The 27,096-nt window shown below is 53.7% G+C and overlaps 3 protein-coding genes and 2 non-coding genes across 9 annotated transcripts in view; all 5 read right to left on the bottom strand.

Annotated features, from left to right (window-relative positions):
- The window catches only part of AGBL5 (AGBL carboxypeptidase 5), a 17,744-nt gene extending 10,873 nt beyond the window's left edge, over positions 1–6,871 (bottom strand). For 3 of the 4 annotated variants that reach the window (XM_059405298.1, XM_059405301.1, XM_059405300.1), the window contains exons 1-10: positions 6,308–6,871; positions 5,365–5,624; positions 4,957–5,128; positions 4,463–4,626; positions 3,767–3,944; positions 3,330–3,508; positions 2,447–2,903; positions 1,775–1,944; positions 1,320–1,455; positions 469–671 (exon numbers count right to left, since the gene is read on the bottom strand). In XM_059405298.1, coding sequence (XP_059261281.1) covers positions 469–671; positions 1,320–1,455; positions 1,775–1,944; positions 2,447–2,903; positions 3,330–3,508; positions 3,767–3,944; positions 4,463–4,626; positions 4,957–5,128; positions 5,365–5,579 — 1,874 coding nt within the window. In that variant the 5' untranslated portion in view covers positions 5,580–5,624; positions 6,308–6,871. The remainder of the gene's footprint in view (positions 1–468; positions 672–1,319; positions 1,456–1,774; positions 1,945–2,446; positions 2,904–3,329; positions 3,509–3,766; positions 3,945–4,462; positions 4,627–4,956; positions 5,129–5,364; positions 5,625–6,307) is intronic. The other variant, XM_059405299.1, reaches the window with a different exon arrangement.
- A 427-nt stretch (positions 6,872–7,298) lies between these two features.
- On the bottom strand, positions 7,299–7,371 carry TRNAA-AGC (transfer RNA alanine (anticodon AGC)). The gene has a single exon. It is a non-coding gene; the product is annotated as a tRNA-Ala (tRNA).
- Positions 7,372–7,705: 334 nt separating this feature from the next.
- TRNAY-GUA (transfer RNA tyrosine (anticodon GUA)) lies at positions 7,706–7,795 on the bottom strand. The gene is given in 2 exon segments: positions 7,706–7,741; positions 7,759–7,795. It is a non-coding gene; the product is annotated as a tRNA-Tyr (tRNA).
- Positions 7,796–13,223: 5,428 nt separating this feature from the next.
- TMEM214 (transmembrane protein 214) lies at positions 13,224–21,581 on the bottom strand. The gene is made up of 17 exons (XM_059405297.1): positions 21,377–21,581; positions 20,094–20,293; positions 19,382–19,532; positions 18,938–19,072; positions 18,593–18,675; positions 18,028–18,133; positions 17,834–17,915; positions 17,435–17,536; positions 16,918–17,059; positions 16,440–16,531; positions 16,122–16,170; positions 15,814–15,927; positions 15,545–15,662; positions 14,948–15,044; positions 14,593–14,761; positions 14,309–14,454; positions 13,224–14,130 (listed from the first exon to the last, which is right to left on the bottom strand). Exons 1-17 carry the CDS (start codon positions 21,519–21,521, stop codon positions 14,004–14,006), a joined length of 2,058 nt encoding a protein of 685 aa, XP_059261280.1. The 5' UTR covers positions 21,522–21,581; the 3' UTR covers positions 13,224–14,003.
- A 4,550-nt stretch (positions 21,582–26,131) lies between these two features.
- Positions 26,132–27,096, bottom strand: part of MAPRE3 (microtubule associated protein RP/EB family member 3) — a 52,540-nt gene continuing 51,575 nt past the window's right edge. For both annotated transcript variants that reach the window (XM_059405296.1, XM_059405295.1), the window contains exon 7: positions 26,132–27,075. In XM_059405296.1, the coding sequence (XP_059261279.1) occupies positions 27,007–27,075 (69 nt within the window). In that variant the 3' untranslated portion in view covers positions 26,132–27,006. The remainder of the gene's footprint in view (positions 27,076–27,096) is intronic.

Genomic DNA, 27,096 nt, shown 5'->3' with positions numbered 1-27,096 from the left:
AATTAATTTATTTTTTAAAGATTCCATTTATCCATTTGACAGAGAGAGATCACAAGTTGGCAGAGAGAGAGAGAGGGGAGGAAGCAGGCTCCCCGCTGAGCAGAGAGCCTGATGTGGGACTCGATCCCAGGACCCCGAGATCACGACCCGAGCCGAAGGCAGTGGCTCAACCCACTGAGCCACCCAGGTGCCCCTCCACTAGTTATATTTAATTTTGGGCACGGCTCTGAGCAGGGAGGCCTCTGGCCTGGTTTTCAGATGCCCAGGAAGTACGTAGCCCTGGGTAAAAGGGAAGAGGATCCCATTTTCAAAAAAAATGCATTAATCTTACCAATTTTAATTTACTCTGAAATTATTTATGATGTGGTCCTTTTGGATGGGGAAGGGAACACAAATCCCTTGGAACTTCTAGCTCTAGAGCGCTGTTCCACTTGCACACCCTCTCCTCCTTCACCCTGTGGGTCTTACCTGTTACTTTTGGGTGGAGTTCGGGAGCCTCTCTTCTTGCTGACACCCACGCTCACAGTGCTGCTCAGGCCTCGGCTGCTGCGCACGTGTTTCAGCATCCAGGCACGGAGGTTCGTGAGGCTGCTGTGCTCTGACAGCACAATCCGAGGCCACGGGTTGCATTCTGCCATGTCCAGAGCAGCAATGGCCATAGCCCGTCCCACCTGCAGGGTAGTGGAGTCTCGTTCAGCATCTGGGACTTCCGGCCCAGGCTGCTGGGTTGGGCTGCACAGCACAGTGGAAGGGAAGGAGAGACCAGGCCTCAGGTTTTCTCAGTGGGTGCCCCAAATTTTGTGTCAGAGTTGTTTATCTCAGCAGATTTAAAGGTGTTCCCTAAACAACTGCTCATTGGGGGGCCCTCCTCCTTCACGGGCATGAGCTGGTGTGCTTTCTGGCTGGCACAGGAAGGAATTCTCCTAGCAGAAGGTGCCCCGATCTCCTCAATAACCTGCAGCTCTTTGGACTTCTATGTGCCCTGGGACCTAGAAGTCATCAAGACCAGCATAGACGCGATGCCTGTAAGCCCAGGAGTGAACAAACACAGTATAAAGAGGAAGACGGGCTCAGAGGCAAAGACTGAATCAGCCGTGCTAGGGATTCTCTTGGTGTGGGGGCAGAAATAGTGCCTACTCAGCCTCTTGATACCATGACCATCAAGGCCTGGCCTTTAGACAAGCTAAGGGAAATAATACTGGGGGTGAGATAGTGACGTGGTAAGCCTTTCTTCAGGGGACCTGAGTCAGGCCACAGGAGCGAAGGCCCTTCCTGACTTGGAGGTTCCCGCTTTCCGCACATACCCCATGTAGCCATACCTGCTCGAACAGCTCCACAGTGTATCTGGAGGGGAAGGCCGGAGGCGGCGGGGGGCTGGCGCGCCCGTTGTCATGGCAGGCGGCAGGGATGCTGTTCACCGAGCGCCCAGTGTTGTAGTTGCATTCAAGTGTGTAGCTAGGACACAGAGACCTTTGTTAGGGTCCTGCCTGAACAGAGTCGGGACAGAACCATCGGGGACAGCCTCGGTGCTCTAAGAAGCAATCACTTGGAAAAAAGTGGATATGATCCAAATGCTAAGGCCCAACCTCGGCACAGCCTGGCATAGCCCGGAAGTCCCCACAAGACAGAGTCCCAGACGAAAGACAGTGATACACACGAGGAGCCTGTCTTTTGAGAAGGTTTGGGCTGTCCTCTGCTGCCCAGACAGCCTAGACCAGGTGGTGTTTTCTCTAGGGAAGGTACTTTGTCTGCTACACCCCAGCTTCCCGCCAACCTGTGGATTATCCCTGAGGCTTTGTAGATTGCGACCCGGCCGCTTCCCTCCTTCGACTGGCCGTCTCTGCGGTCTCGGGCGTACATGTTCTTCTCTGAGAAGTTGCAGCCTTGGAAGTCGAAGTGTGCTGAGTTCAAGGAGATCAGCTTTGGATACAGCATATTTTCCACCTGTTTCGGGGAGGAAAAAGGCAACTCAGGAGAGGTGGAAGGGAGGAACGGGCAAGGAAGAGATGGCAAGCAGGGGGCATGTGACTAATCCCATGGCAGACACCATTACAACCATCAGCAGTAGGCAGTGTGCTGGAATTCTCACCGGATGCCTGACGTTATTTCCAGGTGTTAGAAAGGTACAAATCCGCCTCTTTTTAAGCTCTTAGCTTCTTTTCTCCAATAATGCAAACCTTTCCTTTCCCCCTGGTTTCCCAAAGTCTAGAATAAAGACCACAGTGCTGACAGCTTGACCTTCGTTCAAAAGTCATGATGTAATGACTGAGACACAAAGCCCCACTGGCATCGCTTCTCGGCCCCTGGAAGCTTGTTGGGAGGTAGAATACCTCTTACAGCAGCAGGCCTTCCCGCCAAAAGGCCACCTCCCCTCTGTCCCTAGCCTAAGCTTTCTCTCTTGACCTGCCACAACCCCCACACTCTCAGGACACTCGGGGATCCCTACCTGGGTGCTCTCGTCACTAAAGCTGTTGCCATACATGAAGCAGCCCCTTTTGGAAGCATGTCCATGCAGGTCCACATAGTAAGCGACACCACTCTCTTTTGGGGGGATGGTGTCGGGGGCCGGCTGCTCAGCCTCGGCGGACTGTTGGGGCATAATCCACACACCACTGGCCTTCTGTTCTGCTGGCTTGGTCTGTGGCCAGGCTTCAGGGTTGTCCCCATCAGATGCATGCCCGAGGTGAGCTTCATTTTGGAGATTGTTGGCTTTCTCGAGGTCGGAAAGGGGCGCATCCACGGGGAGCTGGGGACTGTGCTGGTGCTCAGAGGGACTCTGGGAGTTCAGACGGGAGTGCACGTGGTGGTAGAGGAGCACAGCTTTGGCCCCGTAGATGGCTGGGTGCAGGGCCGCGTCGGGCTTCAGGTACTGACGGTTCAGATTCACCCCACGCGAGTCTGTGCTGTAAGAGGACAGGGACTGAAGCGGGCTTGAAAGGCTGGGCCAGTGGGGGAGACGTGAGCGTGGATAGAAGGAAGACCATGGGAGACGGACTTATAAAATGAGAGGCTCAGGCTGCATGAGGAAGGCAAGCGTTGAGGACCAGCCCTCTCCCTGATCTGCCGTCACCCCTACCACGGAGACCCAGCTAAGCACAGCTCTCTGCACCCAGCGCAACCTGCAGCCATTCTAACTACTCCTTCCAGAGAGTGCCACGAGATAAGCTACCTTCCTTCTCTGGCCTCTGGATAAGGAGATGGGCTTGCCCTTGTTGGGGTGCAAGAGAACGGTTACACAGAAGTTCAAGGAGAGGCTGATAGTGTTTTACTGAGATCAAGGACACAAGGGGGACCAGAAACAATCCTGATGGGCTGGGGAGGCTTCTTACCGGTAGTGGCCCCGGACCACACCATCGGGGTTCAACATGGGAATCAGCTTAAAGACAAAGAGGCGACGCAGGGTTTGGGCCCGGGGGTCATCAGGTCGAAGGATGAAGTCCAGAAAGCCATTGAAGACAAAGCTAGATGGAGTCTCCCCAGGGTGTACCCTACTGCTTAAGAAGAATATCTGAGATGGAGAGGAGAGCGGTCATTAGGCCAGTCACTCTGTAGCTCCCTGCTAGCAGGATATGGGGGGTGGGGGCAGAAGAGCCACTGGGTTTCCAGCTGGCTGAGTCTGCGGGTGGAGTGGGAGTGGCCACGCTTGCCTCCCAGTGCAGGCTAAGGCTGTGGCTAGGAGGCCCAGTGATAATGTGGCCTTAAGCTGTCGGCAGGGTCTGGGGCTAAGGAAAGGCCAAGGCACTATCTTTAAGCGATTCTCACTCACCCTCTTGCCTGTGAAACAGAATGGTCGGGGGGTGCCAGTATCAGGAAATAGCTGCTCTAGACGGGGCTCTCGATCTTCTCGAAGCCCGTGGCAGGAAGTGATGGTTAGCAGATCCACACGAAGTCCATCCAGAGAATAGCAAAGGATCTCCCGGTGATAGTAGATGGTATCCAGGGGACTGTGGGGACAAAAGTCATTAAGGCAGGAGAAGCCGCTACCATCCTAACGAGAGGGGAGCTCATCGCCAGCCTAGGATTCGTAGGATCTGGTCTTTTACCTTAACCTTACAGTCCCTCGTGATGTTAAATGAGGCTGAGGATCTGGGTGGTCTGCACTGCCAGAAGGCAGAGTCCGGGACAGCATGAACCTGTTTTCCCCCCAGTCTATGGCTCCCTACAATATATGACTTTGTGTACACGGTTGCCCTCTGTTGGGACAGAAAAAAGGGTGTGCTGGGCAATGGCAGTACCAAGTTCTGGATAACTGACGGCAGCTGAATTGGGCAGGTGGACAGCAAAATGTAGGTGGTAGTGTGGCCACACACTTATTTGTCAAAAGCACCCAAGGTCCCATATTCTGTACAGAAAAAAGAACTGGTGATGTTTATGGTTCAGGGCTCCTGGGGCAAGTTCCAGAAATGGCAGAGATGCTGTCTGGTCTGGGACTGTGTGGCAAGAGTAAGGACGGGGTCGGCACCTGCTGTGGGTAGGGTGGTTCTCCAGAAAGCGCTGGTCTAGCTGGTTTAGCAAATCCTGGCAGTCACTGTAGGAGAAGGGGTAGCAGAAGGCGAAGAAGGTGGTGGCCCCACGGCCCTCCACGAAACGGTGAACAAAGGATAACACGAACTGCGTCTCTGTCATCTGAGGAGCAGAGGAGGAAGAGGGAGGGGCTGTTGGTGTGAGAACTAAGATGCTACTGGGATCACCAGGAACTGACCTTAACCTGACCTTACACCCTCAGCACACTGACCAGCTTCCCTCCCTCTGGGACTCTCCATAGGACAGTCGGCTCCTTCTAGGCTTCCTGAGGCAGGGGCTTATCTTGGACTCCAGCTAGCACTGGAGGGGAAGTAGATACCAAAACCTGGTGTGCCATCTGCCTGGGACTCTGTATCGAGGCTAACCCCTCTTTCCTGTCCCTCCTCTACTTTTAGCACCCCAGTCTGTCTGTCTTCCTCACGGAGAACTTACCTCAAACGTGGGCCGGTCTCTAATTCGTTCCCAGCGTGGCCGGGTGGGCAGTGTGCGCACAAAGGGGGCCATGCCCTGGGAATACAGCTTGCTTTGCTTGTTCATGTTCATAATGTTGATCTTGATGAGTTTCCCTGGAGTTCCTCCCCGGACACTGAAGTAGAACCATGACCTGCAGGTTCCAGAGGAGGAGAAACAGGTCCCCGGATACTGAGGGTTGGAGACAGGGCATGTGGGACAGCTGGAGCAACTGAAACTGGGAAAGGCCTGTTTACTGAGGAAGAGGCAAGGAGAGAGGGAGAAGGGTAGAGAGAGGAAGGGCAGAGACGGGGCGAGAGAGCTGACCGAGCACAGACTTGGGGACACGGACATCTCTCCTTCTTCCCCCCTCCTCTACTCTCCTCTTACCTGTTCCCATTCTCGAATTCTGTTTCAGCGCAGTCTGGTCGGGTCCACACGTTGAACTCGTAGTCAGGGGAAGAGGCAATGCTGCTGATGGGAGCTGGTGCCCCACTTGCTCCTCCTTCCCCATCGCTAGACACAGATTCCACCTTCTCCACGTGGGCTAGGTTCCCTGAATCAAAGCGAGAACTGAACAGCAAGCCCCCACAGCGCAGCTCCATGGTGAGGCCGGGAAAGCATCCTCCTGCCCACTCTGGCCCTGAGAGCTGGGGAGAAGTTGGGGGGGAAGGTGTAGGAAGGAGAGGAAGAAAAAGGAAAACAAGTTTTTTCGGGTACCTCCTGATAAGTGAAAGCTATTCTAAGGGAGTGCCCTAAGAAGCAATAGGCTCTTTCAACCTCAGAAAAGGTAGAAGGAGACTTCGGCAAAAGGTAAGATAAAGCAGTATTCTGTCCCCACACTAAGGGTTTGTACCTGACCTAAAGGGACCCCATTTTACAACAGTTTGGCTATTCCAAAATGAAATACTCAGTGGCTTAACCATGTTGAGAAATGCTAGATTCTAAACTTTTTTGCAGCCCAAAGGTTAGAGAACAACATTTGAGAGGTCAGATTTCCCACACCCGGCCCAGATACACCCACCACAACACATGGCCATCTTGACAGATGGGCCTTTCTAGATTTCTGGTTCCTAGCCTGGCTCCCCACTCTCCAGCGCAGCAGAGAGAACCAAGTTCCGAGTTTCTAAGTTTAAGTGGGCAGCTGCTTCTCTCCACTCCTCTGTCCTCACAAGTACCAACCAGGCACTGGGTCTGTTGCTCCCCGAGCCCTCGAAGGGCTGGTTCTTCCTTTTTTTGTTGTTACTATCTTATTCCTATTATGAAAGCAAGCTAGAGAACAGCGGCCTTTGCCAAGAAGACAAAAGAAACTGGGCAGAAGCCACCTGCTCACCTGTAGCTCAATTCCAGTTAGGGCATGGGTCTGTTTCCGGCCCCCTCCCGCCCTGCCAAGCACTGGAGTCCCTGAAAAAGCTACGCTGGCAGTAGTTGTGGGTCAGTGATGGGTATTCTGAGCACCCCTAAAAAAGTGGCTGGTAGACACCCACTTGAGGGCAAGGAGTGGCTTCTCGACCCTCAACTCCGACAGACCCTCGTCTCACACTGACCGACCTCGCCCAAGGCAGGGTGGGGTTCGGAGGCATGGAGGGGCGAGACAGACACACACTCTAGGCAGGGACTAGGGGTCAGAGGTGCGGCCACGGGCGTGGGGGTGGGGCTGGGGAGGCCCGGGCCGGGGGAGGGGGCGGGGGGGGCCGGGCCGGGGGGGCGGGGTGGCATTCCAGAGGGGCTCCGGGCTGAAAGGGGCTGACAAGGGGGCGGGGCCGGGGCCGGCGGGGCCCGCGCTCCACGCAGCGCCCCTCACCTCTCTCGGGGCCGGCGATCCCGCTCCCTCTCCCGCTAGCGAGGCGCCACCTCGGGCCCCGGCACCCGGGCCCTCCACCCGGGACCCAAACAAAACCCGAGCGCCGCGGTGCCGGGACCCCGCTCTGCCAGGAAACAAGAAGTCTCTCGCCTATTGGCCGCGGGTACAGCTGGCTAACCGCCCAGTAAGGCTCGCTGCCATTGGTCAGCGCGCAGGGGTTCCCTCGCACGTTAGCGGGTACCTGAGCCAGTGGCGTTTGGGGGCTCGGCCGGCAAATCGCGCCCGAGGGTTCCACCGCATCTTCTCAGAAGACGGTTAACGGCCTGCCTGCCAGTAGGAGGAAAACACAAAGTGACCAGGAACTAAACTGGAAAAGACTCACCTGCAAAATAAAAGGACAACGTGCGAAGCTAGTCGGCGCTCACCGGGCTCTTCTCCATTTGGAAACACCTTCCTGGGTCAGCGGATCTCCTGCTATTAAGGGATCCTCGGATGCTGATGCGCGGGGCAAAAACCTGAGTGGAGGATGCGGGCATCGATCCCGCTACCTCTCGCATGCTAAGCGAGCGCTCTACCATTTGAGCTAATCCCCCGCCTGCTGCCAGCTCTCTTCCCTTTGCCTTACAGGATGTTCTCAGCCGGTCGCTGACCCGCGGACCGTCCGTAGTTGAAGACGTTTATATAGCAGAGTACGGTGGGGTCACGGGCAAGATTTTTTCCAGCAGGCGTATAACAATCACACGTAAGCAAGAGTAATGCAAATTTCGCATCTAACCCACGAGAACTGGGTCGGATACTGACTACGTACCGCACATGTGTTTTGGCAAACAGCTGCCTTGCTCCTGCAAATGCACAGCGGGCCTCTGAGTGAAACTTTCTCCCTACGGGATAATTGAATTAAACGGAAGCTAAAAAGGTTGTACGAAGTCCTTCGAGCCGGAATCGAACCAGCGACCTAAGGATTGCCGCAACTCACACCACTACAGTCCTCCGCTCTACCAACTGAGCTATCGAAGGCTCCGCTGCTTTCGACACCTGCCAGTTCCTCCCTAATGCTTACCAAAGCCGCACGACGCTGACAAGACCAGAGGGACTCTGCGGAGAGCTGCCCCCCCCACCGCCCCCGCCCCAACTCTCGTCCCGCCGAGCTCCTCCACGTCGCACAGAACAAAGGGAGTTGGTAAGAGAAGTGCGAGCAAAGGACCCGCTTCCCAACTCTGGACGAAGGAAATGGGCAATCCGCTTCCCTTCCATTTCCCTGCTTTTTACAAAACGAACAACAAACCCCCGCACCTCCTCACCCGCCCTCCCCCAGCCCCACCCCCCCCCCCGTGGCTTTTATAGGATTGCGGACACTTTGAGATCCTGCCGGCAACCTCCGGCCGCTGGGCAGCATTTTCCCCTGCGACGGGGACGCAGCGTGCTCCGCAGCTGCCAGGCGCAGACCCGGTGTGCAAAGCCGGGGGTTTACTTTCGTTATTTGCCCTAATTTTCCCTTCGGTGTCTCGGGGGCCCCAGTAAAATCCTACTGCTCTCCCGACGTGAAGGCCATTCATTCGGTCAGTTAACCACCGTTTTGTGAGGATCTGCTCGTTCTGGCTGGAGCCTGAGACCGCCGAACCACTGAGCTGCCGGCGGCGTGCAGGCGGCGCACCGGCCGGCAGCGCACAAACCCGGAGGTTCGCACCCGGAGCCGGGCCCCGAGCGAGACCGAGCCCACCCCGCCGCCCCTGCCCCTACCCCGTCGCCCCTGCCCCTACCCCGTCACACCTTCGCGCCTCTTTCAGGGGCCCGGAATCCCAGCCCCCACGCCTCTGCCCACCAGAAGTTCCTGGGGCTTTGAGACAAACCTAATACCCGAGGCCCCCGTGAAGCCTTGCTTCGTGGTCTGGAGGAGCGGGGGTGCGGGGACACCTGGCCCATTCCCCCGCTCTGCGGCCTGTGCCACCTGGAGTCACAGTGGCCCGGCGCAAATCCAGGTCGGGGGATGGTTTCGAGCCCATTCGCAGCTCGGACACTTTCTGGGTGCTCTCAGGCTGATCTTTAAATCCGACGTCTCTGATGTCACTGAGCACAGCACGGCTTTCACCCTGGAGCATCCCCCACAGTGCAAGAGGCTGACATCTTCCCACCAATTTCTTCGTTTAACTTCATTCTGTTGCTGCAAATGCTACCATTGTGTTCGAGAGCGTTAACTTGGGCAGTTTTCTTGGCTGGGTGTTTAGCGTGCTGGCTGTCTTTCTTGAGGGGAGGGGATGCTGGGACACAGAAAATATTCAATTATGTTGAGTTTTTTGTTTTTAAGGAGAGATTCACATAACGTACAATTAGCCATTTTTAAGTATGAACAATTCAGTGACGCTTAGTGCATTTACAGTATGGTGCAAATGATCACTTTCTAGTTCCCCTCACTTTTTTAAACCACTCTAGAACAACACCCTGTACCCTTTAAGCATTCATTCCCCACCACTACTTCCCCCATACCCAGGCAACCACTAATCTGCTTTTGCTCTATTGGTTTGCCTATTCTGGAGATCCCATATAAAAGAAATAATAAAATATCTGACCCTTTGCTTCTGGTTTCTTTCACTTGCCATAGTGTTTTTGAAACATCCACATTGTGTCATGTTCAGCACTTCCTCTCTTTTAATGGCTGAATAATATTCCATTGTGGCAATATACCATTTTGTTTATCCATGGGCATTTTGGCTATTTCCACATTTTGGCTTTCATGAATAAAAGTGCTATAAACATTTGTGTAGGAGTTTCTGTGTGGATATATGTATTTATCATGGGTGTACACCCGGGAGTGGAGTTGTTGGATTTTGTGGTAATTATATGTTTAGCTCGTTTAGCTCTGAGGAACTGCCAGACTGTTTTGCACAATGGCTGAATCATTTTCCATCCCCACCAGCAATGTAGGAGGGTTCCATTGTCTCCATGTCCTTGCCGACATTCTTCTGTGTTTTTTATTATAGCCAATATTTCAACAAATTGAGCTCAATTATAAGAATTTCCTATGTCATTAAAAATTCTTTGAAATCATTTAAATAGTCATTTCTCATTTTGGTATTGTCCCCAGTTTATATCCAAATTTTACATTTACATCCAAATTTTAAACGCTACTACTACTACTACTACTCCTCAATAAATGTTCTTGTACATACATTCTTGTCCACATTTCTCTAGTCTCTAGAATATATTTTCAGGAGTTTGGAATTACTTGGTAAAGCGGAATTACTTGGTAAAATAGTATGAAACTTTTAAACTTTTTGATAAATATTACCAAATTATTTCTCAGAAACAATACAGTGATTTGTAGTACAGCATTCACTGAGTGTATTATTACTTAAAAATCTCTGGCAAGGGGCACCTGGGTGGCTCAGCGGGTTAAAGCCTCTGCCTTCAGCTCAGGTCATGATCTCAGGATCCTGGGATTGAGCCCAGCATCAGGCTCTATGCTCAGCAGGGAGCCTGCTTCCTGCCACCACCACTCTGCCTGCCTCCCTGCCTACTTGTGATCTCTAACAAATAAATAAAATCTTAAAACAAAACAAAAAAACCAGCAACACCAGTAACAACTTAATGTAAAAAAAAAAAAAAATCTCTGGCAAAAGTAAGTGGTAACTTACTTGAAATTTGCATTTTGCCAATGAAATGGGACTTTCAGTCTATTGTTGATTTGCATTCTTAAATGAATTGTCTTCTATCCCTATTTTTATTGTTGTGTTTAGGCTTTTCCTGATTTGTTATAATTCTTTAACATTAACAATGTATATGTGATAAGCTCAGTAAGGAAACAGAGGCCTTGATCAACACAGCAACTAGACCTAAAAGACATGCATGGAATCTTCCACCCAACAATAGCAGAATACACATTCTTTTCCTGCACACATGGAACATTCTCCTGGATGGCCCACATGTTGGGCTACAAAATAAATCTCATAAACTTAAAAAGACTAAAATCATACAAAGTATGTTTCATGTACACTACAGACTTGGGGTGCTAGCACTCTGTCATTGTAGGTTTGCTGATGTTGACAGTGGCAGGCTGTGTGAGTGTAGGGGGCAAGGTGTCTGTACTTGTTGCTTAATTTTGATATGAACCTAAAATTCTAAGTAAGCTAATTAAAATTATAACCGGTGTGCTAACATAATAAAAATATAAATATATACCAAGGCACATCAACAATGCTTCTGAATTCAATGTTTTAATTAATAGGAAGATTATTCAATATTCAACCAGTATTTAATCATACCCTGAATGGTGGAAGCTCCCCCAACCCTGTGCCCAGATTCCTTCTTATACTTCAAGTTTGGGGCACTGAAACTACCTAGAAAAGTGGAATACCACATAAGGAAAAGCGAGCCTTCGTCCCCTCAAGCCCTTTAGGGAGAAGAGCTTGTAGAAAAGGACAGATCAGTCTAAGCGTTCACTTAAAATATCCTTTAGGAGAGAGAAGATGAAAATGCTCAGAGGCCAGACTACCATTGCAATTTCTGTGTTAATTGTCAACTGGGTCCTTCTGGAATAGGGCAGGGCAGGCATGGCCATCTCCATGGGAAACCCTCCACCGCAAGGGTGATGGCATTTGAGAATGGACAGACAATGCTGCAGCGGAGTCTAGCCACGTTATCTGTTCCTAGTAAGTAGACCACCCATCAGGCTGGAGCTGTAGACTCGGTTCAAACCCAGAAACATGCTTTAAGACTTTTGGAAAGAAGCGTTTCAAATGAGTCATGTGCTATAACTTGGGAGGCCCATACAAGAGTTGGTCATAACACAATTGGTAAGAGATAACCATATTCAATACCCCTTTTCCTGGCATGTTATCTGTGGAACTCCAGCTGTGTGAAAAGTAAAGTTATAGTGTCGACATGTGACCCTCCAAGGTGTCAGGTTGCTTCTGTTCCTCCAAGAACAACCATCATCATGGTGTGAGAGCCCACCTGTCAGCGTGGGTCTACTCTCCTAGTCCACACTGGCTTTACTCGGATTCCTGTGCTTTGACAGGTCTGCAAAATGTGAAACGTCTGGGTGTCTGGTTTAGCTATAATGGGCAGCAGGTGCAAGGCTGGAACTACTTCTCTGACCCAGAATTCTGGACAATTCCAGTATCAGGTCCAACAACTGTGTTTATCAAATAAAGTCAACTAAGGTGTTGGTGTCCCCACAAGAGGCTGTGGAGACCCAGGCTAACCTATGTTGATTTAACAGTAGCATCCCAGGATTCTAGGTCAGAAACTGAATGAACCCATCCAAGTCAACCCAGCATGCACACCAGAAGCCAGTGCACACTGTAGGCAATGTTCTTGGAACTTGCTGGATTGTAGCAGTCTGGCGGCCTTGGCGATTCAATGTCATCAGGACAGGGTCATCATTTTACCCGTCCTGTGCTGTTGTCAACCCAGGTTCACACCAGTTGGTCTGGAATACAGGCCAGCTACAAGGATTCACTGTTCTTAAGAACTGACTCAGTTTGCTTCTGATCGGGGAGGAAGAAGTGAGGTCTTGGGACCTTGGACAGTCCTGCCTAGCGGTCCTAGACCTCAGTTGCTAGGTGGGATTTTTCTTTTTCTTCTGGCTAAAGCGGTCATGATTACCTGCCACTAGGGGAGCAGGGCTCTTGGCCAATATGGGCTGCTTAACTCTCAAGAAGTAACATTGTTCTGTCCTAACAAGGAAAGGGAACACAGATGTTAGACTCTATTGTACTCATGACCTCACTTTGTGTCAGGATTTTTCTATGCTTACTATTTCATCATCTTGCCTTTTGGAAGTCAAGGCAGAGTCTCAGTGACAAGTGAACGGGAAAGTGGGAGCTGGCCATCACTGCGCTGTCCTTGCAGTCTCCTGGTGGACGCACGAACCAGCCCGTGGGAGCTGGAGTGGGCAGTGCGCTCTAGTACTGTATAGATCTGAAACATTCAAGGGAGGAAACTTGAGGTGAGAGCTGACAGACTCTTTAGCTCTCTGACTTGAGTCTCAAGTCAAACACAAAAAGGGATTTTGGTGAGAGACCCTTGATTCACTGTCTCTTGGGAGTCCTAAATCCTTCACTCATTGCCTTATAAAAACCAGTATGTTAAGGTCCTGGCAAGGACGAGGACACTGCTGATCACAGACCAAGAATTCCCCGGGAGATTCCCCCTGCTTTTTGCAGCTTGAAACACTCAAGCTATCAAGGCAAATCCTGGGACATCAATCACAGTGACAAGTGAGACAAGATGATTAGAGGAGCAAAAGGAGTGTCTGGAATCCTCAACAGGCCGAAGTTTAGAATGCTGGGTGAGAGCTTTCCCTGTCAGAAGGTTGGCTGCAGCCACTGGCGACAAGCCCCAGAAGGCGGGCGGCCAAGGGAGACGAGCGCGAGCCCAGTGTGTTGTTGTCCTGTTCACAACTATGGGAATTCCTCTATGAGGGTGCAGAGAGGAAAGCTGGAAGTCAAATCTGTGTCCTTTATTCCACCTAGGAGCGTACTGAGGAGCCGTATGCTGAACCCTGTCTCGACAGGCTGCTGGAAGGTTCACTGGGCCCGAGGCACACAACTACTTGGGCTTTGCTCTCCGGACAGATGGTAGGGGTGGGCAATGGGGAAGAGCTGAACCCTGAGGCAGAGTCCCCTCACCCTGAAGGGGAGTGGAGAGAAAAGAAGTAGGACCATGACGGAGGGGGCAGTGAGAGGCCTTTCCACCCAGCCCTCATATCCAGTGACAGGCATGCCCGAGCTGTGGGCCGAGGTGAAGCTGCTGTTGCCCACTGTGATGAGACATTCTTCCAGAGGCCTCTTTCCTTGTCCCACTGTGGCTAAAGTCTGGGAGCAGGAATCCTTCATCAGAAGAATGCGGCTGTCACTCAGTGGAATCCCACCGTTCTGGAGATGAGCTGTCTGGGGCTTCGGGAATATGATGGAAGGAAGTGGAGAGCAGGAGAAGAGAGGGGGCGACAGAGGTTAGGAGCCTGAGGACGGAGGCCGGGAGCTACATGCAAGAGGACCAGACAAGTGTTCAGTGGGATCAGGGGGGAAGAGTCTGGGAGATCTCTGGGCTCAGTCCCCACCGAAGGCAGAGGAACTGGGGCAGAGGCCACCAGCCACTCCCTAGGAGACAGAACTCAGGCACCAAGTGAAGAAGACTCCTATGCAGAACTGCCACCCTCTCCTCTCCCCGCCAGCAGTCTCACACGGCCTGTCCCAGACAGCGCCAGGGGTCAAGGAGGCAGGGCCTATTGCTGGGAGATCATGGCAAGTGCCCAGTCCAAGAAAGCCACGGTGATGTCCTGTAGGCGGAGCCAGACCCAGAGGGCAGCCTCGCTGAGCTGTGTCTTCACGCAATCCCAGGTCACTTCACCTCTGGGAGGAAAGCAGAATATGTGTGGGAGTGGGGAAGCAGGGCTGTGTCGAATCACAGGGCTGCACCTGTGTCCCAGAGTGGCCAAGGGATGTGCAAGGGGCAGGGCAGGGCGAGGTGAGACGAAGCAGAGAGCCTGATCCCTGGGGAGACGGTGTGGGCTCTGGATGATGGTCTCACCTGCACGCCTCATGGCAGTACTCCTGGGCCCGGGCCAGGGCCTCCAACAGTAAAAGCCACAACGGCAGCAGCATGTTCTGGTAAAGCAGCAGGAGCAGCTCCCTCAGAGACTGGAGCAGCTGGATAAGGGGGTCGGGGAGCTGGATCTGTAGTTGGGAGCACAGTGGAGGGGTCAGAGCGCTGGGAGAATGCATCCTGGCCCCGAGGACCCACTCCACGTGGGGACGCACCTTCCGGACCCTGGGAAGACCAGCATTTCCCTGACCTCCCTGTCTCTGGCTTACCCTCTGGGAGAGGCTGGTGAGGCTGTCACCAAACCAGGCAAGGCAGGAGGCACAGTGGGCAGAAAGAAAGCTGACTGTGGCATTGGTGTGGGTCCAGGCCAGCTGCAAACCGGGCCTCACCACGGTCAGAAGGTGGGAGCCCCAAGCCGGCAATGTCTCCTCTAGCCAGCTGTAGAAGATGTGGGGGGGGGAAGCAAGGCTGAGTTTGCTCAGATGACTCGGCTCCCCAAGAAGAGCTGCGAGGGGGAGGGAGGCCTTGGGAAGGGAAAACCGTAATTCCTTCCCACTGATGTGGTCACCACCCTAAACACCAGGCCCTGTCCCTCCCACCCTTCCCCCGTCCCCAGGAGCTCACCTGTAGCCCTGCAGGCTGTAGGAGTAGACCCTGGCACACACTTGCTGGCCAGCAGGCAAGAAGCCCGATGATGGAAGCAACCGACCAGAAAGGGAGGCTGAGTAAAGGGGGCTTCTGGTGAGCTGGGGGTGAGGGGGCGGGGCGAGGGGAGACAGACCCTGCAAGGCCCCAGCGCAGGCCCAGTGAGGGATGGAGCAGAACTCATGTGCTCCCAGGGCTGTTCGGGAGGGAGGCAGGCCTGGGGCACTGAGCCCGTCTCTCCTGCTGGGCCTGGTGAACAGGAGGGAGGCAGCCAGGGAGTGGCAGGAGGTCTTGGGTCGTCTACTAACAGCCGTGATCTTGTGATCTTAAGCTAATTGCTAAATCTGACCCTCAATTTCCTCAGGGGTTAAAACGGAGACAGCACTTACTCAAACGAGAACATGAAGACACAGACATTTCTACCCAGCAAAGCAACAACACAAGCTGAAGGTGTGGACAGAAAAGCCTGTCTTCTGTACTATCAGGGCAAAGCTACGTGCTAGGGCCAGTGGGTGCCATGCCTGGCGCTGGGCCTCACCCTCATGCTCTCTCCCTTGCCTGCCAATTCTTGCTTACCCTGGAAAGAGCTGTGTGACCGGAAGTCATGGCACAGGAAACCTATGACAAAGATCAGCACCAATAGGAGGAGCCGTGTCCAGGGCAGCCGGTAGCCCCGTGCCTGCTGCAAGAGGCCCTATGAGAGAAGGGGTGGGGAGCAGTGGTCAGAGGGCGGGGATCTGGCCCTCACATGATCCCGGAGGCAGGGCGGGCTCCTGGGGGGCGTGGGGGGCGCTGAGACAGAGGCATCGGCCAGTGCGAGGCCGGGGAGGGCTGGGGGCCCGCACCTTGCAGGCCACGTCACAGGTGGCGGCCTCCTGACTGTTGCCACTGCCCTTCCTTAGCAGCTCCTGGTTGGTAACCTTGAAGGACTCAATGGTTTCCTGCAAAGACCTCTGCGTCTGTAGGATAAGAAAGTCTGGGTTGGGAGGGTAACATTTGGTCTATAAGGGGACTCTGAGCACCCACCCTGGACCTCTGTCCTTGCCAAATGCACAAATACAGTGTCTTCTCAGCAAAGGGAAGGCAGTGGTCGAGGGGTACGAACCCAGAACCCAGACGAGGCTCAGCCTGCCATGTCCTCCCAGCTCCTCACCTTCTTGGGAATCCGCTCCCACGACCTGAGCAGGTGCTCCAACAGCAGGCTACAGGGAAAGCACAACCCCTTCCAGTCAGGGGCCCACTCGGCCCCTCCCATCCTCTGGTCCCCCAACAGGCCCTGGCTCCGTCACTTCCCTCCCACGGTGAGCAGCTTCCTAGAGGCCACCCCAGCCACGTTCCCAATTCCAGAGGCACAAAGCCGAGGGACAGCGACCAATGTTCCCCTTGTGCTTGTAGGCCAAGGACAGGCTGGGAAGCACACATTAAGGCTTCTCTATGGATCAGAGGTGGGCAGCCCCCCACCCCCACCTGCCTGGACTGTGACAAGTGCTTGGGGTACAGCTGCCTCCAGACACTGGCGCTGAGGGGGTCCACCGTCAGGCACTCGGTCAGGCTGCTCAGGAGCTGCACAGGGGACAGGAGAGACTGCTGGGGCCGGGGGCCGCCGGAGGAGCACAGCACCACCCATGCAACACGCCCATCCTAAGGGATGGGGAAATCCTGCCCAGACCCCAGAAATCTCTGAGAGGCCGCAAGGGGGAGGCTGCAGCTCCCAAGCTGGAGCCTGAGCTCGAAGGTCCCCTGTCGAACAAGAGGCAGGACATCACAGACCAGCCACACCTGAACGTTGAGTCCTTTCAGTTCAGTCCTTGTGAGGGTGGCGCGTGAGGGAGAGGGGCGGGTGGCTGTCGGGACTGAACTAAGGGGAGGCCCAGGAAAGAGGTTCCGCGAAGGCAAGGCCCCTGTCAGGCCGTACGGACCTCTGCAGCGGCCTCCTGTCATTTCCTCACCTCTTTCTTCATCTCAGGAGGGCAGCTAGGGGTGGCTCTGGACAGGAAGGAGGGGAAGTACGTATGCAGGGTGGATTCCGGCTTCGCCCCAAATGCCAGCACCTTCAGTCGGGGGTAGAGCTGACAGAGCTGCTCCTGCAGGCTGGGGTGGGGGTGGGGAGGAGAGCCAGGCACAGGCTCTAAATGGAGCTACGCGATGCATCCCGCTGCCTGCCCGAATCTCTGCCCTGCCTGTGGGAGGGGAGTCGCTAAGGGCCTTATAATGGCTCAGAGTCTTTTTAGACTCAGCGACTCCTTGGAACATCTGTTGGAAGTCACGGATCTTCTCCCCAGGAAAATGCCCATATGCCAATCATACTTGAGGGTCCATATAATTTTAGGGGGTTCACTGATCCCTCAAACTTGCAGGTTGAGAATCTCCAATTGAGGGTAGTTGGAGAAGGGATGGGAAATATCCTGCCTGCTCCCGACCTGCTGCTGGAGCCTTCACAGCAGGTATGCCCCAGGGCAGTCCTACCTGGGTGTCAGGGAGTTGTTGGGCATGTAGGCAAAGTCCAGAAGTGGGAAGAAGTCCTTGGGGCCAATCATGCCAAAGCCCTTGGTGAGGTTGGGGTGCATCCTATCGGAGAAAGGAAGAAACAGACTTGCTGGAGATGACCGGGCAGGCTGTGATCCCAGCTGAGACCAACATCTAGGAAAATGGGCATGAAATCAGCCCTACCCCCTATCCCTTAGTGGTTTCCTCCCTTTTCTTCCACAATATCATGTTCCGATTGGGAGGCGCTGGTCCTGGCTTTCCTCCCATCTATGGACACCAGGATCGCAGCACCCCACTTTGCTCCAACGGTTACTCTGGACACCATGGGCCTTCCTGGCGGACGTCAACCCCCTTCTCCCCAGCCTGCCAATTACTCACAGGAGCAGCCGATCCAGGTAAGCGATGGCGAAGGGAGACAGAGACTTGATGCCCAGCACAGGCAGCATGATCCCCAGCCACACTGAGGAGACAAAGGTCAGGGAGGAAGCCTCATGCCTGGGCCCACTGGGGATGTTAAAGAGGACCTTGCTGCCTCCGAGACCATCCCCCTTTCTTCCCCACTTCTTTGTTACCTTTCAGTCCTTCCGAGAGGTTGGTAAAACCTGCCTGACCCATGGCCCACATGATGGTCAGACACTTCGCAGGTCGGCTCTGGTGAGACCTTAGCAGTTCCAGGAACTGAGGAGACCAGTGGGAAAGGCAGGCTGCAATAGGGCAAAGCAACAGGAGCACCCCCAAAGCCAGGCAGGAAGAGATGTCGAAAGGGAGACAAGAGACAGGTGACGGGGCATCGCCCCACTAGAGTAGTACAGGGTGGCGATTCCGAGCGTGCACTTTGGAACCAGGCTGTGGCCTTTACCCATACTTGCCACTTACTGGTTTGCTAACTAAGGAAGTCACGGAACCCCACTGTGGCTCAATTTTCTCATCTCCTATATTAGGAGCCAACAGTGGTACCTATGTCATATGAATATAAAGCTGCCCCAGACCACGTACTAGCAGAGTTAGCCGCCATTACTGGTCTCACAGCATCTTCCACGATCCCTTTGTTAGCCCAACAGTGTAGATTCGCCCAACCTCCCCAGCCCTAGCCCCTTTGGTGTCCCCACCCTCCCCACCCCCCCCGCCCGAGCTCACCTTGCCCAGGTTCATGGTGGCAATCTTGGGCCTGTCTTGCAGAACGGCCTGGATACATATGCGGTAACCATGTAGTGACTCCCCTGGAGAGACAGCTGTTCTCAGACCTACGTACATTACTTGGTATCTCAAACCCAAGATCTCCCTTCGAGCAGCAAGCAGCTGTGAGCCCAGGACCCAGGACCAGCAACCCCTAACTTCTTTCTCTCTTTCCAAAAGAGTACTGAGATTAGCACACTTCTTTGCTGTAAACAGAACCACCCAGCCAATCTGGAAGTAGGAAAAAGGGAGTTGTAGGTTCCCCATATGGGACAGGGCTATCCCTCAAGGGGGCTCCCCTCTCACCTGGTGTCTTATCCAGCTCCTGCAGCATCGTGAACAGACAGTGGTCAAAAAAGAGCTCCAGAGACCCTGCTGCCTTGGCCAGTAGTCCTCGGATGATTCCACGCAGCTCCCGGCTTACCAGGCTGTAGGGGTAATCTGGGGCCGAAAGGCCTCCACATGAGTGCTAGGACCAGAAGCCTCTGCCCGCTCTGAGGGTTCTGCTACACTCCCTGAGAACAGTGAGTGCGCACAGAGGTCCCTGCACTAGGCTGGCGTCCTCCCTATTCCCATGAGGCCCACTTTTATAGCCATGATGACCTGCGAACAGCTTGAATCATGCACATAAATGAGGACCAAGTGAGGGGCGCTGGGCTCTGTTACACAGAGCCCTTTAGGGATTCACACACACAGCCCTTTCAGGATTTTCTTGAACTTGTCTCATTTTAGGGAGTTGGAAGAACTAACCGTGAGTGTGCTGGCTTAGTGTGGGTTCACTTAGAGGTGCTTGGAGCTTGTAGTTGAGATAGCTTGCCAGGTCCTTCAACCACACGGATGGGTTCCCACAGAACACGCTCTGGCTCTTGTCCAGTTCCTTCTGCAGAGCTGCTATGTCCAGCTGCCAGGGATACAGGGCCCCCCCCCCCCCCCGTGGTAAGTTAGAGTGGAAGGAAACAGGGCAGAGGTGGGGAAATGGTTGAACTAGGTGAAGGTAGAAGAACAAGGGATTTCTACTTTTAAATGTGAAGTATATGGAATGCCAAAGTATCGCTGCATCCAGATACTGAGAAAACAAAGCACAGCTGGAATTGCTGATCTTAAGGCCCAGTTCTCTTAAGCCCTTCACATGTTCGAGGGGACCAGGTAGAAAATGAAAGATTGCTGCTTCCACCGGGAAAGGAACCACAGATGCTTCTCGATCCCGTTCCCGGTATCCCTGAGTCTTCAAGGCTCTCCTGGCACTAACCTAGGTTTCCCTATAAACTTATTTCCTTATCTATCTTAAATGCAAACATTCTATCCCTTGGGGTTTCTGCCCATTCCTGAACGCCTCCTCCCAATCAATAGCTTCCCAAATTCCACAGGTCCCTCAGCGGCCTTCCTCGCCATCCTGGTCCTTTCACCTTTTCTATAACTCATGTCCCTGTCGTCGCCCCACTTCAAGTCTAGGTACACTCACAGCTTTCAGTGCCTCTTCCAGGCTGCGGAAGCGACTCTGCTTCTGGTTTTGGTTGGTGAGGGTTGCCACCTTCTTCGTCTGCTTCTTGTTCCCTGGTTTCTTAGGCTCCACAGCAGGGGGTGGAACTTGCTCCTTATTCTGCCGTTTCAGGATTCTCTCAAAGCCCCGCTCATAAAGGGTGCTTGTCGTCTGGATTGGAGCTGGGGTAATGACAGGCAGACAAAAGGTCATGAGGGCCTCGCGGGAACAGCAGTTCCTTCCCGCACATTGTCACCCAATTCATCTTCAGTGAGGAACCTGCCTCACCCCCCCCCCCTTTTTTTTTTTTTACAGATTTTACTTATTTGACAGAAACAGAGAGAGAGAGAGAGAGAGAGGGAAGACACAAGCAGGGGGAGTGGGAGAGGGAGAAGCAGGCTTCCGCCGAGCAGGGAGCCCAGTGGGGCTCTATCTCAGGACTCTGGGATCATGACCTGAGCTGAAGGCAGATGCTTAATGACTGAGCCACCCAGACGCCCATCAAAACCCCTTCCTGCTGTCATGCTTAAGGAGCAGGCTGAGGAGCCCTCTTGCTTCTTTCAGTCATGGCAGCTCTTGAGTTTACAGGCTCTTTCACAGAGGTGAGGCATTTCTTTATTAGATAAACCAGAGTACGTGGGAACTAGTGGAGGAGTTGGATACAGACGCTGGCTTCCTCCGTTAGTGGCTACCAGTCCGGGAGGTCAGGCTTTTCCATCTGGGTTCCACTGTGACAACTGTCTAAGCAACAAGTGGCAAACGTGCACCACTCCTCCAGGAGACTTGGGGAAACAGGCACCATTGACAATGCTCGGTGGCTGTCCAGAATGAGGCCGCCCGACGGGACGCTCAGCCTCCACCCCGCCACACTGCTGGTTACTCAAGGAGGCGGCACGGTACCGTGTACAACGAAGATGCCTGTCCCCAGCTCTCAGCCGCCTGCCCAGGGAGCCAAGGCTAGGGCCGGGAGCAGCTGGCAGAGCGTGTGTGCAGACCGCAGTCCTGGTCCCCTCTGACATGTGATCCCGGGGACGGCATCTAACTCCACTGGGCCTCAGTTTACTCATCTGCGAGGCGAAGACAGCTCCCTCTCAGCGCTGTCTACCTCCTGTGAGGCTCAACAGGCAACGCGCGGTAGCTGACCGGGGGGGTCCGGATCGGTAGGAGAGCCCAGGGGCTCGGGTGGCCGCTCGCTACCTCGCCAAAGGGACAGGCCCAGGGCCGGGTGGCGGCGCGGGCGGGCGGCCGGCCGGGTGGGTACTCACGGGTCAGGTCGTATTTCCACACACCGTTCGCCTCCCCGAGAGCCCGGCGGTCCCCTCCGCCGCTTCTACCACTGCCGCCGGCCCCGGGCCGCCGCCCCTTCTTCACCACCTCCCAGCGCCCCCCACCAGCCCCCTTGGCTGCCATGGCTCCGACCCTCCCGCCACTGCCACCTCCCTGGGCTTTCCCGTCCGGCGCGGAGGCGCCGCGCTCTGCCACGTCTCCTCGTAGGCCCTCGCGGCGCGCGGCGCCGACCGCAAGGCAGTCTGGGACTTGTAGTCTTGCGTTTTCGGCAGGTTATCCCTAGCGAGGGATTGGGCAGGGGCTCGGGTCGCCTTCCTAGCAAAAGACATCCAGGCAAAGATGTTGAGATGAGAGGCTATAGCATTCAGAAACTCTCTCTTGAGCACCTACTGTGTGAAGGCCACTGCACTGGGTGACTCGAAAATTTAACCGTTTTGGGTTTTCTTTCCTTTCTAGTGGTGTTCAAAAGATGGAATGGAAAGTTCCCCTTCCCTCTGGGGAGAGTTTGAAGATTAAATGCTTTCGTCTTTCTAGGAAAGCGCTAGCTTCTTTGTTGCTAGTGGTTAAACTTCGAGTTATTGGGCTATAAAAATCTAGTGTGGAAGAACAAGGAAGAGGACGGAACTTGAGGGAGGGGGCAGTGTTTGGAGGGCAGGAAATGAGGAGAGTGGAGACCACTTCTGGTAGGAGAAAAAAAATCGGGGGTTCTGGGACAGAGAGAGCTGTTTCCCCTTCCAAGTAATGGGAAAGACTGGCTCCGATTTCCACCGCAAGAGGCAGTCCCAAGTCCCAAATGTGGCAGGGAATAATCAAGGGCCCCTGATCTGAGGAACTAGTCTAGCAGGTTAGTGCTGACATCCACTATCCCTGGAGGGCCTTCCGCCATGCTTGTAGTACCCAGTGGGACCTCAACATTTAGAGCATTCCAGCAGAGGAGGATGAGGGGAGGAGAAATGAAAGTAGTTTATTACAATTAAGGAAATGTGTTGGGGTGCCTGGGTGGCGCAGTGGGTTAAAGCCTCTGCCTTCAGCTCTGGTCAAGGTCCCGGGATCCTGGGATGGAGCCCCCGCATCCGGCTCTCTGCTCGGCGGGGAACCTGTCTCCCGCCCCCTCCCCGCTCCCCGCCCCGCCTCCTGCCTATTTGTGATCTGTCAAATGGATAAATAAACTCTTAAAAAAAAAAAAAAAAAAGGAAATGTGTTATTTCACATACGCTCCTACATCTGAGAATGAGATTCCTATCTACCATACTGAGATGCAAGCCAGGCAAGCCCTTATGGTTAGAGAGAATAGAGTCCAAATTCCTGCGGTCGAACATCTTGAGGACTGAGGAGCTCCTTAGGAAAGAGATTAGAGAAAACTTCCTAAAAGAGGTGGACTTTGAAATGCGAAATGGGATAATTTTTCCGGTTGGGGGATCAGGACAGGTGAAGAGAATTGGCCAGTTGTATGGATTTGTTGATTTAAGCGAAGGCCTAGAGGTAGGACAAGAAAGGGTAAACCTGGGAAACGGGAAGTAGTTCAGTCCGGAGATGCTTGATGGGATTTGGGAGGTGAAGAAGGTTGGAAAGGGTGTGGTCCGTGATAAGCTGTGGTCTGCAGAATGTGGTCTGCAGAATGTGGGCTGGGGGACCGTGAGAAAAGTGGCCTGAGCCACTGTTTCAGAAAGGCGAATGGAGCTATGTGAAGGATGGGGTATGTGTGGGTGGGGGAAAGTCAGGAGGTGGGAGGTCACCGGCTCTGGCTGCCTCCTGCCTGTCCTCCAGCCCCTTCTGGTCTGACTGTGGCTGACGTTGCCTTGGGATGCTCTGAGAGCGCTTTTGCCAAGGACCATAACTGAACAGATCATGATTCAGTTCCCTTTTCAGATCATTGGTTTAGCTCTTCTCAGAGTCTAGCACCAATATCCCCTTTGCTCAACCCTTCTGTGTCACGTGTGTGGTCACAGAGGAGACGCTGTTTACGGAAAAGAAAGAGAACGAGCTTTCCATGGAGGTAAAGAAGGGGTCTGCTCCGTGGTGGGGATATATAAAAGGCGGGGGGAGGGACTTTCTTTGCTGGTTTTCCTTGGACTGGTCTGGCCGGAAATTGGTTGTACCTTGGCATCTAGGGGTTAGGAGTCACTCATTATTTTTTCTGTAGCATTTCCTAAGAACCTTCTCTACCTAGACACCTGGCACTGTACTGGGTAGAGCTGGAGGATTCGTCTCACTTGCTCGGGAGCAACTCGAAGCCTGTGTGAGAGACAAATGTATAAACAGAAAATTGTAGTTCGTCATCTTCAGTGTTCTGCGAGAAAGACACACTTAGTATGAGGGTACTGGGAAGAGGTGGAGGTGGCAGTGGCTTTGTATCTCTGAACTCTGAATGTTTAAGAGCAGCCTCAGATGCCATCCAGAGACATGGGCTGGAGCAGGTACCCACCCACATGGGGTTTGAGGGAAGAATCAAAAGATGTGGGGTCAAGGAGGACAGGTGGGTATCTAGTGTGGGGGCGAGAAGAAGGGTGAACCCGCTGAAGCTGAGTTTGACCTACTGCGTTAGCTTTCTACTGCTGCTGTAACAAATTGCCATAAGCCTAGTGGATTAAAACAACACACATTTATTAGCTTATAGTTCTATATATCTTACAGTTCTAGAAGAGTCTGTCAGGGTCTCACTGTGCTACAATACCATGTCTTCAGGGTCCTTTCTGGGGACTCCACGGGAGTATCTGTTTTCTTGCCTTTCCCAGCCTCTAGAAGCTGCCTGCGTTTCTTTGCTCAGGCCCCTTCTGTCTTCAAAGCCAGTGACAGCAGACTGAGTTCTGCTCACATGGCATCACTCCAACCTCCTCTTCTGTCCCCCTTCCACTTGTATGGACCCTGTGATTTCACTGAGGCCATCTGAATAACCCACCATCCTCTCCTTATTTTAAGATCAGCTGGTTAGCGATTTAATTCCACTTGGAATCTTAATTCCCCTTTGCTATGTAACCTAACACATTCCCAGCTCAGGGAGTTATGACATGGATACCTCTGGGGGGAGGCATTATTCTGCCTCCCATACCCACTTAGACAGCAGTGTGAGGTCTTGGCCTGAAGATGAACTTTGGGTAACATAGAACAACTACTTTATTTTCTTATAGTATCTACATGGAATAGTGGAGGGAAAGCCCCTTAAAATTAGGCAAGGGAGGAGCTTAGGTGGCTCAGTTGGTGAAGCGTCTGACTGTTGGTTTTGGCTCAGGGCATGAGCTCAGGGTCTTGGGATGGACCCCTGCATCAGGCTCTGCACTCAGTGAGGAGTCTGCTTGGGATTCTCTGCCCCTCCTCTCTCTCTTTTTTAAATAAATGGAAAAATCTTAAAAAAAAAAAAAAAGATTAGGCAAGGGAGTTAAAAGCAGGCAAGGAATTACTGGGGGGAGAAAGCCAGAATAGGGCCAGAAGAATCTATGTTGGGGTAGAATAGGGCCAGAAGAATCTATGTTGGGGAAGGAGCCAAAAGGAGGTGAAGTGAATGAGGGATGAACAGTATGAATTACTTCTTTAAGAATTCTGTCTGGAGTTATCAGAGAAATGGCAGTGGTCTGGAGGAGGCGCATGGAGCAGGGGCACGGCAGAAACATGGCCCCAATTTGATCATGTTCAGGATGGTGAAGACACACCTACCAGGACTACTAGCCCACTGCTAGAGAACATTCTGGAGGTCCCACCTCTGTGGTCTTTGGGGATGAGGGCCGAATCATGAGTCTGGAGGTCTGAATTCTAACCCAGATTTTTTTTTTTTTTTAAAGATTTTATTTATTTATTTGACAGAGAGAAATCACAAGTAGATGGAGAGGCAGGCAGAGAGAGAGAGAGGGAAGCAGGCTCTCCGCTGAGCAGAGAGCCCGACGCGGGACTCGATCCCAGGACTCTGAGATCATGACCTGAGCCGAAGGCAGCGGTTTAACCCACTGAGCCACCCAGGCGCCCCCTAACCCAGATTTTTACCACCTTGAGCAAGTTATGTCACATGCAGGGCTTGGTCCCTTCATCAATAAGTGCAGGGTCTGATAGAGAGGATGGCTTTGTTTGAGCGGGTCTGGCTCACACATTTGTTACAGTACCCTTGGTCCCTGTTGGGCTTCCAGGACATTCTTAACTATGGGCCTTTGCTGGGGCATGCACCAGGAGGGTAGGGCTGTGCAGATGATGTGAAAGCCTTGCTGACTCTGGGTTCCCATTAGGGCCTGTTCTACAGAAGGGACTGCTCAGGCTTTGCTGTCCTTCGGGGCTTCAGCACTCATAGCTGCTTGCTCTTTGTAACTCACTCCACTCTCTCCTTGTCCCCAGATGGATCGCTGTTGGGAGGGATGTGAACTTTGACAACGGGTGGGGGACATCATGTGCCCTGACTGGCCGGAAGGAGATTGAGCACCTCTTGGCCAGGCCACCCTGTTACTCCCCCCACCCCCAGCCACCTGACTGGGCTACTGCCCATTGTCACAGCCACGGCCCCACACTTTGTTCCTTCATGGCGACTGGGGGTCGCGGACTCCACGTCTTCCTCCCCTTACAGCCTCTGGACCAGAGTTGACAGATGGGGACGGGGTTCGAGCTGGGCTTTGAGGCTACGTGCGCATGGCAGTTTCTAGGCCTGACGGAGGGTGGCAGCCACGCTGTGCTCCAACCACCTCTGGACGGGAGTGCTTGGGAAGACACAAGCATTGAGACCCAGGCCATGGCCCCGGTGGGGGAGACAGGGCATGGACTTTTACCACACAAGTTTATTTAAATAAAAGTGAACACATATGCAGGCTGGGTGGCCCGAGGGGATCGGGGTCGGGGAGGAGGGCAGATGGGAGTTGGACGTACAGGAGGGTCCAAGCAGAGTCTGTGTGGTATGAACCAAGCTGCGGGAGGAGTGGCTGGGGGCCTCGGGGCAGTGCTGGGCTTCAGTGCTGGGGGCCGGGGGCCAAGGGTGGGGGAGCCTGGTGCCAGGAGGTCATTTTCATCCCTCACATGCTCCCCTCCCTCTCCCTGACGACCGAGGCCTAAGGCACCCCCCCAATCCCCCTTATCCCTCTCCTGACATCAGCCTTCCCCTCAACTACTGGGAAGTCAAAAGACAAAATAAATAAGAATGGGGGAGTCCTGCCATGGCTCCTAACACCAGGGAAGGGAAGCCAAGCCAGGCACACTGCCCCGGAGCCCTGTGCTGTCAGCCCTGGGAAAAGAACAGGTAAAGTGCAAGGAAAATCCAGTAAGTAAAAATATACCAATGACTTTGTCAAATATACAGCTGCTGGCTGTCAGGGGAGCAAGTGGCTGGCTGGGGAGGGGGGCAGCGGTAGCCTCCCCACCCCGGGAAGTGTTGGCCGACACAGCGTAGAGACAACGGAAATAAATAGGGATATGGAGGAGTGGACAGAGTCACCGCTGGGCCCGTGCCAGCAGGACGGGGCCTCTGCCTGCTCACCTGCCCCTTCCCCGAGAGCCCCCGCTCCTTGCCTGACTCCCCAGTGCTGTGGCACTGACACAAAGCACCCGGGGCCAACAGGCTGTAAGGAAAGGATTATAATGTGGGGGGGACCGGGAGGGGAGGCACGGGAAGCCGTGCAGTCAGCTAGGGCTGGAGCCGCCCTCAGTACTCGTCCTGGTCTTCCTGTTGGTGTTCCTCAATCTCATCGTCTTCAGGGGGTGCAAATCCTTCCTGGAGGGTGGGAGAGGAGAG

The sequence above is a fragment of the Mustela nigripes genome, chromosome 7 (assembly GCF_022355385.1).
Source record: "Mustela nigripes isolate SB6536 chromosome 7, MUSNIG.SB6536, whole genome shotgun sequence".
NCBI lineage: Eukaryota > Metazoa > Chordata > Mammalia > Carnivora > Mustelidae > Mustela > Mustela nigripes.
Note: the sequence above shows the minus strand (reverse complement) of the source record. Positions and strands in the feature narration are given on the sequence as shown.

Bases quoted from the DNA above. Each gene is read 5' to 3' on its own strand.
- TMEM214 (XM_059405297.1), bottom strand. From the start codon at position 21,521: ATGGCAGCCAAGGGGGCTGGTGGGGGGCGCTGGGAGGTGGTGAAGAAG. The intron at 19,073-19,381 runs GTTAGTTCTTCC...TTTCGGCCCCAG, and splicing joins ACTAAGCCAGCACACTCACG to ATTACCCCTACAGCCTGGTA. The intron at 15,663-15,813 runs GTGCGGGCCCCC...CTTCTCTCATAG, and splicing joins CCTGTGACGTGGCCTGCAAG to GGCCTCTTGCAGCAGGCACG.